At 43.9% G+C, this 14,413-nt stretch overlaps 1 protein-coding gene across 5 annotated transcripts in view; it reads left to right on the top strand.

The window, feature by feature from the left end:
• The window catches only part of LOC120317325 (gamma-secretase activating protein), a 45,934-nt gene that overhangs the window by 27,716 nt on the left and 3,805 nt on the right, over positions 1-14,413 (top strand). The window contains exons 23-28 of one of the 5 annotated variants that reach the window (XM_039363837.1): positions 1,612-1,673; positions 2,914-3,009; positions 3,608-3,678; positions 4,752-4,843; positions 9,027-9,146; positions 12,719-12,780. In XM_039363837.1, coding sequence (XP_039219771.1) covers positions 1,612-1,673; positions 2,914-3,009; positions 3,608-3,678; positions 4,752-4,843; positions 9,027-9,146; positions 12,719-12,780 — 503 coding nt within the window. Of the gene's footprint in view, positions 1-1,611; positions 1,674-2,913; positions 3,010-3,607; positions 3,679-4,748; positions 4,844-8,928; positions 9,147-12,718; positions 12,781-14,413 lie in introns of those variants that run through there. The other 4 variants (XM_039363836.1, XM_039363839.1, XM_039363841.1 and 1 more) reach the window with 4 other exon arrangements.

Genomic DNA, 14,413 nt, shown 5'->3' with positions numbered 1-14,413 from the left:
GGGAAAGTCCTCAACTTACGACCAGTTGGGTAGTCCTCAACTTATGATCGGTTTAATCCTCGACATACGACCAGTTTAGTCCTCAACTTAGGACCGGTTGGGGGTTGTGGCATTAAAAACGTTGAGAACCACTGGTCTAAGTGTCACCATAATTCATATAATCTCTACCACTTTGAGAAGTGGAAGTAGATGAAAACTATAACTAATATATAACATTTGGCTATAAAATCAGACACATTATCTTATACTAACCTAATGAAAAAAAAGGCAAAGATATGTTTATAAACAGGAGTCTATGTGTGTACATATATCTATGGGTACATGTAATTGGGTTTTTTTTTTAGTTTTTTTGTTTAAAAGAATGCTGTGTTATTGTGCGTCAACCCATTATTTGGTGGAAATATTTAAAATAAATTTCAAGTAGTCCTTGAGTTTGTGATGGCAATTTGGACCGGAAGCGCCATCACTAAGTGACACGGTTGTAAAGTGTGATCTCGCGTGATTGTGTTACTTAGTGACGGCAATCCCAGTTGACCTCGTTAAGCAAGGATTGTGTGGGTTGTTAAGCGAGGGCATCACAGGGCCCTGATTTTCCAACTCCTGCCAGCTTCCACGTTGACGTTACCTGTGGGAAGCTGGCAAGGATCAGTGGAAATTGTGTTCACGTGGCTGCAGCTTGTTTCAATGTCCTAATTGCGATCCGGACTCCCAAATCACAATGGGATGCTTCAAGGATAGTCGGAACTCAGAGGACCTGTCGTAAATCCTCCATGACTGCTGTTGCCAGTTTGAATGGTGGCTGAATGAGTGGTCGTAATCTGAGGAGTGTGTGTATATATTGTTCATTTTATTCTGCATCTCCCATTAAAATGAATGTATAAAATCTGTCATGAAATCTCTAATCTCTGTAACGATGTTGCTGGTAATCAGAACATGTTGAAATGTTTCTCTTTCTGTCTCTCTTCCTCTCTCTTTCTCTTTCTTTCTCTCTTTCTTCCTCTCTTTCTCTTTCTGTCTCTCTTCCTCTCTCTTTCTCTTTCTTTCTCTCTTTCTTCCTCTCTTTCTCTTTCTGTCTCTCTTCCTCTCTCTTTCTCTTTTTCTTTCTTTCTCTTTCTTCCTCTCTCTCTTTCTTTCTCTTTCTGTCTCTCTTCCTCTCTTTCTGTCTCCCTCTTTCTTTCTTTCTTTCTTTCTTTCTTTCTCTCTGTCTCTTTCTTTCCTTCTCTCCCTCTTTCTCTTTCTTTCTCTCTGTCTCTTTCTTCCTCTCTCACTTTCTTTCTCTTTCTGTCTCTCTTCCTCTCTTTCTGTCTCCCTCTTTCTTTCTTTCTTTCTTTCTTTCTTTCTTTCTTTCTCTCTGTCTCTTTTTCTTTCCTTCTCTCCCTCTTTCTCTTTCTTTCTCTGTCTCTTTCTTCCTCTCTCTTTCTCTTTCTGTCCCTCTTCCTCTCTTTCTGTCTTCCTCTTTCTTTCTTTCTAATCTGTCTCTTTCTTCCTCTTTTTCTTTCTTTCTTTCTCTCTCTCTCTTTCTTCCTCTCTTTCTTTCTCTTTCTCTCTTTCTGTCTCTCTTCCTCTCTCCCTCTTTTTCTTTCTTTCTCTCTGTCTCTTTCTCTCTTTCAGAAGAAAGAATAGCTCCTCTCTTTCAAGATGAGGATTACCACCAACGCTTGCTAACAGGATTGGTAGGTGCATTCTTGACTTCACATTAGGAAATCTCTAGTACTGCAAGAGTAACCAGAAAATATACAGTAGATATTATTTTTTAATAGAAGAGCAACAAAGATGATCAGGGGATTGGAGGAAGAGCAGTTGAAGAATTGCATATGTCTAATCTAAGGGAAAGAAGGACTAGGCGTGACATGATAGCAATGTTCCAATATCTCAGGGGTTGCCCACAAAGAAGAGGGAGTCAAGCTATTCTCCAAAGCGCCTGAAGGCAGGAGAAGAAGCAACGGATGGAAACTCACCAAGGAGAGAAGCAACCTAGAACTAAGGAGAAACTTCCTGACAGTGAGAGCAATTAACCAGTGGAACAACCTGCCTCCAGAAGCGGTGAATGCTCCAACACTGGAGGTTTTTAAGAAGAGACTGGACAGCCATTTGTCCGAAATGGTATAGGCATGGGCAGGAGGTTGGACTAGATGACCTCCAAGGTCCCTTCCCCACCCTATTATTCTGTTATTCCTTGATCCGCTTCTGTTTCTCTTCATTGGCAAAACAGCTAGGCAGAAACGTTTATAAACTTTTCAAGTAGAAAGTGCTGCTACCTAGCCAATTTTAAAAAATATGAAGTTTGGCTCCACAAGTTTCAACTTTTGGTGATTTCATGAACACGTCCATGTCGTTATCTTGGCAACAGGGTGGAAGTAGCTTGCTTTGCGTCCTGCCAAGATATTTTGCTGGGCTTTCTCTATCCTAAAAGATCAAGAACTCTCAGTGTCTCTGATCCAAGTATTAACTGGAACCAACTGTATTAAAAGATCAGTGAACGTTAGCTGGTTCTTCCCATTGAAAATTAGAGTGGTTTTACCTTCTCCTAATTGGACTGTGATATTTTGACAACGGATGGTTGAAAAGAATCCACCGATGGTCAACGAGCAGAAAGACCACTGAATTGTTCCCTTGCTAGACATCCGTAGTAACGGAGGTTCCAGTCTTTTGTTGCTACTTCTCTGGAACAGATATAGTGATTTACACACACACACACACACACACACTTTTAGTTGTGCAGAAAACTCATCAGTTGGCTCCCAACTCACCACATTACTTCTTGACAGCAGAAATAATACGATTCTGTAGCTCTTTGCCCACCGACCTCAAATTTTGCCCGGAGGCTAAGTCCGTTTTGCGCAATGGTTTGCACGTCAAAACACACAGTTTAATATTTTGATTTTAGTTGTTCACGTATTTTTTTTTTTACAGATGGTGGCACAGTTGAAAGAGCACCTCCTGAGACCCTTGCAGTATGTCGGCAGAAAGAAGATAGATCAAATAGCGGTGGATTACGTTTCGAAACTGGTAGGTTTCTTTGAAAAAAATAAAGCAAGATAAATTTCTTGGAAATTTGGGCAATCTTTTGGGAGGGAAAGGTTGGGGGAGCAAAATGGGCATGGCCAGATTTCGTAGGAAACCGGAGCTTTGCTAAATCGTCTTTTAACAGCAATGCGCCCGTTTTTGGCTTGCGTTATAGTTTTCATCAATTTCTGCTGACGATAGGAAAATATGCTCTCTGTTTGCTTGCAAAAAAAGGAGAAGAGGGATTGCAAATTGCTTACCTCAGTTTAGCTCTCAAGAAGCATTTGCGTGTTTGGGTTTTCACAGGAACGAAACAGAGTTGAAAGACCAGCATTCATGATTTTCAAAGCAAACACTTTTGAGGTTTCATTTCCTGGTAGGTGATCTAGCTTTTTTTTTTTTTTTTTCTGGAAAGCGATCTAGCTTTTTTCTGGAAAGCCGATGAGTGTTTTCCTGGAAAGCCATGTAGCGTTTTTCTGAAAAAGCCATATAGCTGAGGGTTTTGTTTTCTTGGAAAGCCATCTAGAGCTTTTCTGGAAAGTTATCTAGCATTTTTCCAAAAAGCCATCTAGTATTTTCTTTTTTCTCTCTCTCTTTGCAGCTGGACCTAATTTGTCGGATGTTGGAAAACATTTGGAGGAAATACAGTCTTCGCTCCTTGTCCTGTTCCTTGTAAGCAGATAATTTCCATAAGACATTTAAAGACAAGAAAGGGAGAGACAGAAACAGGAACCATAGCAAATTCATTCACCAGACTTCCTGATGGAGGAACCATAACCGGGACTTAAAAGTTTATTGTTATTACGCGTTGAATATTAGCAACTCCCAGCGCCTGACTCCCATATTTGTACCCCAAAGCATAGCACATGGAGACAGTGAGGAACCCCAGGAATGTTCTCGTCTCTTCTCTTCTCTTCTCTTCTCTTCTCTTCTCTTCTCTTCTCTTCTCTTCTCTTCTCTTCTCTTCTATTCTATTCTATTCTATTCTATTCTATTCTATTCTATTCTTCATTATTCTATTCTTCATTATTCTATTCTATTTTTCATTATTCTATTCTACTCTATATTTCTATTCTTCATTATTCTATTCTTCATTATTCTATTCTATTCATTATTCTATTCTATTCATTATTTAATTCTTCATTATTCTATTCTATTCTATGTTTCTATTCTTCATTATTCTATTCTATTCTATTCTTCATTATTCTATTCTATTCATTATTCTATTCTTCATTATTCTATTCATTATTCTATTCTTCATTATTCTATTCATTATTCTATTCTTCATTATTCTATTCATTATTCTATTCTTCATTATTCTATTCTATTCTTCATTATTCTATTCTATTCTTCATTATTCTATTCTATTCTTCATTATTCTATTCTATTCTATATTTGTATTCTTCATTATTCTATTCTATTCTATTCTATATTTCTATTCTATTCTGTATTTCTATTCTATTCTGTATTTCTATTCTATTCTGTATTTCTATCCTATCCTATCCTAACCTATCCTATCCTATCCTATTCTTCTAGTCTGCTCTAGCCTAGTCTATCCTGACTGACTCCATGATGCACGGTGTCCCCTCCTGTGCCCTCGTTTCCCTTCCTCCCTCTGTAGAAGAGCTTTAAAGGGAACTTGATTTATGAAGCAGGATAACCCGTTGTGAGGGACAAGCCTGGCTCGTTCTCTACCACTGTGCAGCATTTGCAGTTCATGTTCTTGTGTCTTTTTTGTACAGCAGGCAACCAGAGGAAGCCAATGAGGTCATCGTGTTCCGTATCATGTGTCAGATTCTGCAGGCAGCCGGTGGGATGTGTCTGCCTTTGCCCCCAGGTGAGCCCTCCGGCTGCAGAGCTGTAGCTTCATCCGCCTAGAATAGCCAAACGTAACCATAGGCCACTCCAAAGGGAGAAAGGGGGAGGGGGAAGGGAGGGAGAGGAGGAGAGGGAGAGGGAGGGAGAGGGAGGGAGAGGAAGAGAGAAAGGGAGAGAGGGAGGGAGAGAGACCGAGAGGGAGGGAGAGAGGGGGGGAGAGAGGGAGAGGGAGGGAGGGAGAGGAAGAGAGGGAGGGAAGGAGAGAAAGAGAGAGAGGGAGAGAGAAAAGGAAGAGAGGGAGGGAGAAGACCGAGAGGGGGGAGAGGGGGAGAGGAAGAGGGAGGGAGAAGGAGGGATGGAGAAGAAGAGAGAGAAAGGGAGAGGAGAGGAAGGGAGGTTCACCGAGAGGGAGGGAGAGAGACTGAGAGGGAGGGAGAGGGAGAGGGAGGGAGAAGGAGGGACAGAGAGGAGAGGGAGGGAGGGAGGGAGCGAGGAGGGGGAGAGGGAGGGAGGGAGGAGGAGTGAGAGGAAGAGAGAGGGAGGGATGGAGAGGGAGAGAGAAAGGGAGAGGAAGAGAGGGAGGGAGAGAGACCGAGAGGGAGTGGGAGAGAGAGAGGGAGAGGAAAGGAGGAAGAGGAAGAGAGGGAGGGAGGAAGAGGAAGAGAGGGAGGGTGGAAGAGGAAGAGAGGGAGGGAAGAAGAGGAAGAGAGGGAGGGAGGAAGAGAGAGGGGCATAGAGAAAGGAGAGGAAGAGAGGGAGGGAGGGAGAGGAAGAGAGAGACCAAGAGGGAGGGTGAGAGAGAGAGAGAGAGTTTTTTTATTTAGAAAATGTACACAGTTGCCCACCTTACATTCATAACTCTAAATAGTTGACAAAAACAATTTCCTAAAGTCCTTGACTTACAAAAGTTCCTTTTGTGACCGTTCGAAGTTACAACAGCACTGAAAAAAAACTGACTTATGACCGTTTTTCACCCATAAAACCGTTGCGGCATCCCTCGGGGTCCACGGGATCCAAATTCGGATGCTGGGCAACTGGGTTTCGTACGTATGACGGTCGCAGCGTCTGCTGGGGTCACGGGATCCCCTTTGGTGACCTTCTGACAGGCAAAGTCAAGGGGTGAGCCTGACTCACTTAACATCCTTCCGAGGTCGGTAAAATGACCCAGATTGTTGGGGGGGGGCATAGGCTGACATTTGTAAACCGCTTAGAGAGGCCCGTAAAGCACAGTGAAGCGGTATATAAGTCCAAGGCCTGTCATTGTCATCTTTTGAGAATTTTGACTTTGAGATCTTCGTGACGGACTTGGAAACTTGTCTTTCAACTTTGCTAAGCAATGATGTTCAGTGCGCAGTCCGGTGACAATGGTTGAGTAGCTCAACAACCCTTGGCTGTTCATTTTCTACCAACCTTTGCAACAGCTGAACGCCATGTCACTTTTCAGCAAAAATGTCTAATCAGAGTGACAGCACCTAGTAGCAGAACATAGTCCCGAGAATAAGTGTCTTCAAACTTGGCCCTTTGATGACTTGTGGACTTCAACTCCCAGAATTCCTTAGCCAGGCATGCTGGCTGAGGAATTCTGGGAGCTGAAGTCCACAAGTCAAGGGATCTTCAAACTTGGCCCTTTGATGACTTGCCTGGGTGAGGAATTCTGGGAGTTGAAGTCCACAAGTCAAGGGGTCTTCAAACTTGGCCCTTTGATGACTTGCCTGGCTGAGGAATTCTGGGAGTTGAAGTCCACAAGTCAAGGGGTCTTCAAACTTGGCTCTTTGATGACTTGTGGACTTCAACTCTCAGAATTCCTCAGTCAGACATGCTGGCTGAGGAATTCTGGGAGCTGAAGTCCACAAGTCAAGGGATCTTCAAACTTGGCTCTTTGATGACTTGCCTGGCTGAGGAATTCTGGGAGTTGAAGTCCACAAGTCATCAAAGGGCCAAGTTTGAAGACTCCTGCCCTAGAACATAGAACCATAGGATAGGAAGAGACCATAGAGGTCATCTAGTCCAACCCCTGTTCAGGCAGGAAACCCTATACCATTTCGGACAAATGGCTGTCCAGTCTCTCCTTAAAAACTTCCAGTGTTGGAGCCTTCACGGCTTCTGGAGGCAGGCTGTTCCACTGGTTAATTGTTCTAACTGTCAAGAAATTGTTCTAAGTTGGGTCTCTTCTTATACCATCCAGCCTATCTTTGAAAACATTCCCTGATGGAGCATCCACAACTCCAGGAGGCAAGCTGTTCCCCTGATTATTTGTTCTGTCAAGAAATTTCTCCTTACTTCTAGGTTTATTCTCTCTCTGATAAACTTTCAACCGTTACTCCTTGTCCTGCCTTCAGCTGTTTTGGAGAATTACTTCTAAGAATAGCAAGAGAATAGGAACTTCTGAGAAGAATCTCATCCCTGTCTTAATACCAAGATACTTCCACAGTTCTTTCCGAATGAGCAAAAGGTTAAAATTGTCCCCGAAACATTTGACTTGTTTTTTTTTTTTTTAAATCTGATTTAAGACGGGTCTCACCGGAAAAGTTGGCTAGTGGTTTTGTCCATTGCGAAACCATTGTGAGTTGTTGGGTAAGATGCTTAGGGCTGGCTTTTTTTTTTTTTTCAAGTCACGGGTTTTTTTACTTCCTAAGAGGCCGTTGGTGTTTCTGATAAGTCTGAGGACAGATGAAAATGTTAATGGCCCCTAGAGGACAGATTTTATGAAGGAACAAGTTTTAAAAATGGAAATGCTTAACAGAGCATTAGCTCACAACGGTCAAAGTGGAATTTTTTTTATTGTTTTATTTTTTGGGGGGAGGGATATTGCTATGGGAGAAAGAATATCATATGGGAGAGTTTAAAAGCTAAAGGCCAGTCCTGCTTTTAATTGGCAGATAGATCTGCCTTGTGATCATGGCTGATGGTTCTGTGACATGGCTTAAATGCAGGTCAAGTTGCAGAGAAGTTACATCAACTTTGAAGTACTTCCCTTCCACATTTATCTTGTTTTGTTCTACCCAGTTTGGTCTAATGCAGTGGTTCTCCACCTGTGGGTCGGGACCCCATTTGGGGTTGAACGGCCATTTCCCAGGGGTCGCCAAACAACGCAGTCCGCCATTTTTTCCTCCTTTTCCTTAGCTGTGCTCCTCCCTTTTATTCTATTGGCTTTTGAAAGCCAATAGAATAGACTCTCTTGAACAGAGTCTAATTCTATTGGCTTTGAAAAGCCAATAGGAATTGTCCAGGCTGTCTCTGCCCTGCTGAGCCCGCCAAAAGTCCTATTCTGCAAACGGTGCTGCACCAGTTGAGTAGTCCTCGACTTACGACCGGTTGAGTAGTCCTCGACTTACGACCGGTTGTGGGGGGTCGTGGCATTAAAAAGGTTGAGAACCACTGGTATAATGGTTCAAGCGTCAGGCTAGGAAATGGGGGGTCGTGAATTCTAGTCCCACTTTAGCCATGAAAGCTTTGGTCCAGTCTCTCTCTCTCTCTCTCTCTCTCTCCCTCTCTGTGGATGGATGGATGGATGGGGGGGAGATAGAGATAAATAGAGATAGAGATAAATGGAGAGATGATAGATAAATAGAGATGAGAGAGTTGACAGATCACAAAGAGATGATAGAGAGATAGAGAAATGGAGATGATAGAGAGATGATAGAGATAGAGACATGAAAGAGATAGAGATAGAGAGATGATAGAGATAAATAGATGATAGAGAGATAGAGATGACAGATCACAGAGAGATGAGAGAGAGAAAGATGAGAGAGATAAATAGAGAGATTAAATAGATGAGAGACAGATAAATAGAGATAGAGGTGATAGAGAAAGAGAGAGATGATAGAGAGAAATAGAGAGATGAGAGAGAGAGAAAAATAGATAATAGATAGAGATGACAGAGAGGAGGAGGATATCTACAGGATATTTATCCTAATTTTGATCACATGACCCTGGGGACGCCGCAACGGTAGACGCAAGTGTGAGAATCGGTCAAAAGTCCCTTTTTTCCCGCTGCCGTTGTTACTTCAAATGGTTGAAAGTGGAAGGTCCACCAGTACGTATTTTGCCACACCGATCCCGCCCGCCAGATCTAAGCCTTGTGATTTTCTCGTTAACAAACAGAATGCGTGAATGACGTGGGATGACTTTACCGACTCTCTCGGCTCTCTTTCTCATGGGCTTCGTCCTTACCGCTTCCTTGACGTCTTCCTTTAACGCAGGATTCCACACTCTGCACCTGGAGGTGGGGATGAGGTGCTTCCCTTTGCACACCGTCCTGCAGTACATCGACCACGGAGTTCTGCACCTAACAGAAAAGTACGTCCTGAATCTTTGGAAAGGTAATGTTCCTCCTTGCACACTAGAGCGACGGTCTCCACCCTTGGCCGCTTTTAAGACTTGTGTCTACGGAGATCCTCAGTCGTCCCAGTTGTGGTTATCCCAAAGAGGCTTTTTTCAGGAGGCAACTGGATTTCTTTGTTGGTCTCTGGAGACGTTTCGCTTCTCGTCTAAGAAGCTTCTTCTGCTTCTGAAGCGGAAGAAGCTTCTTGGACGAGAAGCGAAACGTCTTCCGAGAAAAAACAAAGAAGTCCAGTTGCCTCCTGAAAAAGCATCTTTGGCCACTTTAAGACCTGTGGACTTCAACTCCCAGAATTTCCCAGCCAACCACGCTCCGCTGCTGAAAGAGGTCTGTGCTGAAATCCCAGCAGGATTGTCAGCCCCAGAGAGGATTTCAGCATAGACCAGGGGTAGGCAACCTTGGCTGTTTTATGACTGGTGGACTTCAACTCCCAGAATTCCTAAGCCAGCATGGCTCAGCTTGGAAACCTCTCCCTTTCCCCTCAGTGTGGCTGGCTCAGGAGTTCTGGGAGTTAGTCCACGAGTCATAAAAGAGCCAAGGTTGTCTGGCATAGACCTATTTTCAGCTTCAGAATAGAGAAACTTCAAACCTCTCCATTGTGGAGCTGAAAATCCTTTTTCAACCAGAAACTGGAGGGAATCCTCTCAGCAGGCAGCAATGGCTTGTGGCATTCCCTACCAGCTTCACCATTGACTTTCTGGGGAAGACGGCAGGAAAAACTAGTGGTCACACAATCGTGGGGCACTTGGCAACCAGTCGTAAGTATGAATGGGCTGTCAAGCGCTCAGACCATAATCCCATGACCACGGGGGTGGGAGAGTATACTATGGCCATAACTTGAGTCATTTAGCTGTTGTAATTTGAATGGTTACTGAATGAATGGCTGTAAGTCAGGGTCTACTCATACAGATTGTAGTCTGCGTCATGACGGCGCAGTGGTTAAAATGAAGTATTGCAGGCTAACTCTATCTACTCTACCTGCTACCAGGAGTTCGATCCTGACCGGCTCAAGGTTCACTCAGCCTTCCATCCTTCCAAGGTCAGTAAAATGAGGACCCAGATTGTTGGAGGCAATACACGGACTCTGGGGCAAAGCTCACTTAGCAAATGTCTCATTTAGCAACCTACAATTATGGTCATAAGTCAAGGACTACCTGAATTTCTGATCCTTTTCACACCGGTCACATGGCCCATTTGATACTCTTTCAATCCTTATTTCTAAACCAGTGGTTCTCAACCTTTTTAATGCCGCAACCCCCAACCGGTCGTAAGTCGAGGACTACTCAACTGGTGCAGCATCATTTGCAGAATGGGACTTTTGGCGGGCTCAGCAGGGCAGAGACAGCCTGGACAATTCCTATTGGCTTTTGAAAGCCAATAAGACTCTATTCAAGAGAGTCTCTTCTATTGGCTTTCAAAAGCTAATAGAATAAAAGGGAGTAGCACAGCTAAGGAAAAGGGGGGAAAAAATGGCGGACTGCGTTGTTTGGCGACCCCCGTGAAATGGTCGTTTGACCCCAAATGGGGTCCCGACCCACAGGTTGAGAACCACTGTTCTAAACCTTTGACCTACTTGCAATCTCGCAAGTCTCAAAAACTTCAGAGGAAAGGATAAAAAAAGAAGGATGAAAAAGTGTGAAACATGCAAGGTTGCAAGTATCAAAAGGAACAGAAACACACACACACACACAAAATATGATTTCTTCATATTTACATCTGCCTCGCTTATTCATTGATGCTTGCAACACCCGATAAGCCTGTGACTCACGACAAATTCCCAGAACATCCATCCATGTAAAATCACAGGCTGCATTATTGGAGCTTCTCTATTCCTGCTGCTTTTTTCTGTCTAAAACTGACTGCTAAATAAAAGAGCTCTAAATGCTTTACTTTAGGGGTGTCTAAACTTGGCAACTTTTAAGACTTGTGGATTTCATCTCCCCAGAATGGAAACATTTCTTAAGGAATGATAAGATTCTTAAGAGGCACATTTTACCTTCATGCTTAGCCTGCGTGTAGTAGTAGCCACTATACATATGAGTAATAGCAACAGCACTTAGACTTATATATAACTTCACAGTGCTTTATGGCTGTCTCTAAGTGGTTTACAGAGTCAGCCTGTTGCCCCCCAACAATCTGGGTCCTCCTTTTACCGGCCTCGGAAGGACAGAAAGCTGAGTCAACCTTGAGCCGGTCAGGATCGAGCTGCCAAACTGCTGGCAGTCGGCAATTAACAGAAATAGCCTGCAGTACCGCATTTTGACCACTGTGCCACCGCGGCTCTTATATAGATTGTATAGATTGACAGGGAGGGGCACACTCGTTGCTGGCACTGGTGGTGTTGTGGGTGCTCCATCACTGGAGGTTTTTAAAGAAGAGATTGGGCAGCCAGTTGTTCGGAATGGTGTAGGGTCTCCTGCTTGAGCAGGGGGTTGGACTAGAAGACCTCCCAAGGTCCCAACTCTGTTATTCTGTGTTCTATCCCCCTGGTCATGGGATCAACATTCAGGGGCTGGGCAATTGGCTTATATTTACGAGCGTTGTAGCATCCTGGGGTCACATCTACAATCTTCCCAGCCAAGCAAAGCCAATAATAATAATAATAATAATAACAACAATAACAACAACAACAACAATAATAATAATAATAATAATAATAATAGCAAGCAAGGGTAGTACCAATAGTAATAGGCTCCTTGGGTGCAATCCCAAAACAACTGGAGCACCACTTGAACACCATCATCGGCATTGACAAATTCGCTATTAGTCAATTGCAAAAGGCAGCCTTACTAGGAACTGCTTCCATCCTGCGACGATACCTGTAATACCATCCAACACCCAGATCTACCTATCCCAGGTCCTGGGTAAGGACTCGATAGGTAGACAAAATGCCAAATCCAGTCTGAACATCTGGCTGACTGTGCGATGATCCACAATAATAATAATAATAAAGTTGGAAGGGGCCTTGGAGGTCATTTAGTCCAACCCCCTACTCAGACAGGAAACCCTATACCATCTCAGACAAATGGCTGTCCAGTCTCTTCTTAAAAACTTCCATTGTTGGAGCTTTCACAGCTTCTGGAGGCAGGTAGTTCCACTGGTTAATTGTTCTCACTGTCAGGAAATTCCTCCTTAGTTCCAGGTTGCTTCTCTCCTTGGTTAGTTTCCATCCGTTGCTTCTTGTCCTGCCTTCTGGTGCTTTGGAGAATAGCTTGACTCCCTCTTCTTTAGGGCAGCCCCTGAGATATTGGAAGATTGCTATCATGTCACCCCTAGGCCTTCTCTTCAAGTACCGTGTGATTCACTTAACACCCGCTTTGTTTAACTAAGAAAATTCTCAGCCCAGTTGTGGATGTTAGCCGGGGACGGCCTGTAATATGCGTCATTCTCTTGCGTAAGGGGACTAAAAACATGCTAACCATGTTCCACATTCCAGCAGAGTAGATCTGTGTTTGCAAAGCTAGTCTCCATTGGCGTAAACCGGACTGAAGCCAAGCCAAGGTCTTGTTTAGCCCGTATCCTTTTTCTCAAACCTGTTTGTTTGTTTTTAAGAGTTAGACGACACTGAAAAGAACGTGAAGCTCAAGCTGAGTATCCTTACAAGGCTTCCCCAGGTAACTATTAACTAACCGCCGTATTCCGATAACTAGTCTTAGATCTGTTTGCAGTAAATGCAGGGGTGGGATTCAAATAGCTAAACAATCAGTTCTCTTATTGGATACAGGCCTGGGCCTCTGAGGCCTAGAACGGACTTCCGGAAGTGGCATCCATGCACTTCCAGCAGGCCATTCTAGGCCTGGGAGGTTGCCTCCAGGCCTCTGAGTTCTAGAACAAACTTCCGGAAGTGGCATCTGTGCACTTCTGGCAGGCTGTTCTAGGCCTGGGAGGCCTCATCCAGGCTGAGTTCTAGAACGAACTTCCGGAAGTGGCATCCATGCACTTCCGGCGGGCTGTTCTAGGCCTGGGAGGCCTCCTCCAGGCCTCCCAGGCCTAGAACAGACTTCTGGAAGTGGTATCCAGAAGTGGTAGGCCATTCTAGACCTGGGAGGCCTCCTTCTGCTGAATTCTCTCACTCTCCCTCTCTCTCTCTCCCTTTCCTTCTCTCTCTCTTTCTCTCTCCCTCCCTCTCTCTCTCTCTCCCTCTCTCCCCTCCCTCTTCCTAACTCATCTCTATATCTTTCTCTTTTTCTCTTTCTCTCCCTCTCTCCCTCTCCCTCTCTCTTTCTCCCCCTATCCCTACCTCTTTCTCTCTCTCTCTCTCTTTCTATCTTTCTCTTTCTCTCTCAAATTTCTTCCGGCAAGCTTCCTTGTCTATTTCAAGAAATAAGAACAACTTGAACTTTCTCGACAGAAAGGCCTTCTTTGTTTGGCTGTATTGAAAAACAGCAATGACAACAGCATCCACAAAGCCACTTCTGTCTTATCGCTGTCCTTTCTGTTTCGGAGAAGGCAGAAAGTCAGCCGAATGACATTTTCTTCCAGAACAGCTGTTTCGCCGCGTTGGAAATTATTTTTAAGCCACGGGGATCAGGTTTCTTCCTCTTTGGATTCTGAGCCAGAATTAATATTATTTTGCCATCCGTCTTCGTGGCTGCTTAAGAGACGTTTGTGTCTTCTTGGCTGGTCGGGGTTGTTTCAATCCGTGCGAGTTTACACGGTGTTTCAGTCGGTGGGTTGGAAGAAAATGAATTATACTAACAGTGCAAGGATGCCAGAATCTGGCACACAGTGAAGAGGGCAGATCTTGGGGTGTAAAATAACAACGAGTTGGATGGGACCTTGGAGGTCTTCTAGTCCAACCCCCTGCTCAGGCAGGAAACCCTATACCATTTCAGACAAATGGATGTCCAGTCTCTTCTTAAAAACTTCCAATGTTGGAGCATTCACCGCTTCTGGAGGCAGGTTGTTCCACTGGTTAATTGTTCTCACTGTCAGGAAGTTTCTCCTTAGTTCCAGGTTGCTTCTTTAAAAAAAAAATGCAGGGGATTAAAAAACAAAACAAAACAGTAAAATACAGTAATGGAATTCTATATACTTTACAGGTAAAAGGAAATTGTATCCATACCTGTCCTGTCCATAAAAATGCTATGGGTTGTTCTCAACTTAACGATCACAATTGAGTCCAAAAAATTTATGTTGTTAAGTGAGACATTTGTTAAGTGATTTTTTTCCCCCATTTTACAACCCTCCTTGCCGCAGCTGTTTTAAGCGAACACCAAAAGGTGATCACGTGACACCATGCAACCG

The sequence above is a fragment of the Crotalus tigris genome, unplaced genomic scaffold (assembly GCF_016545835.1).
Source record: "Crotalus tigris isolate CLP2741 ecotype Arizona unplaced genomic scaffold, ASM1654583v1 scf7180000019599.1365583, whole genome shotgun sequence".
In the NCBI taxonomy this organism is placed as follows: Eukaryota; Metazoa; Chordata; class Lepidosauria; order Squamata; family Viperidae; genus Crotalus; species Crotalus tigris.
The sequence above is the reverse complement of the archived record's forward strand: the minus strand, read 5'-3'. Positions and strand labels throughout refer to the sequence as shown.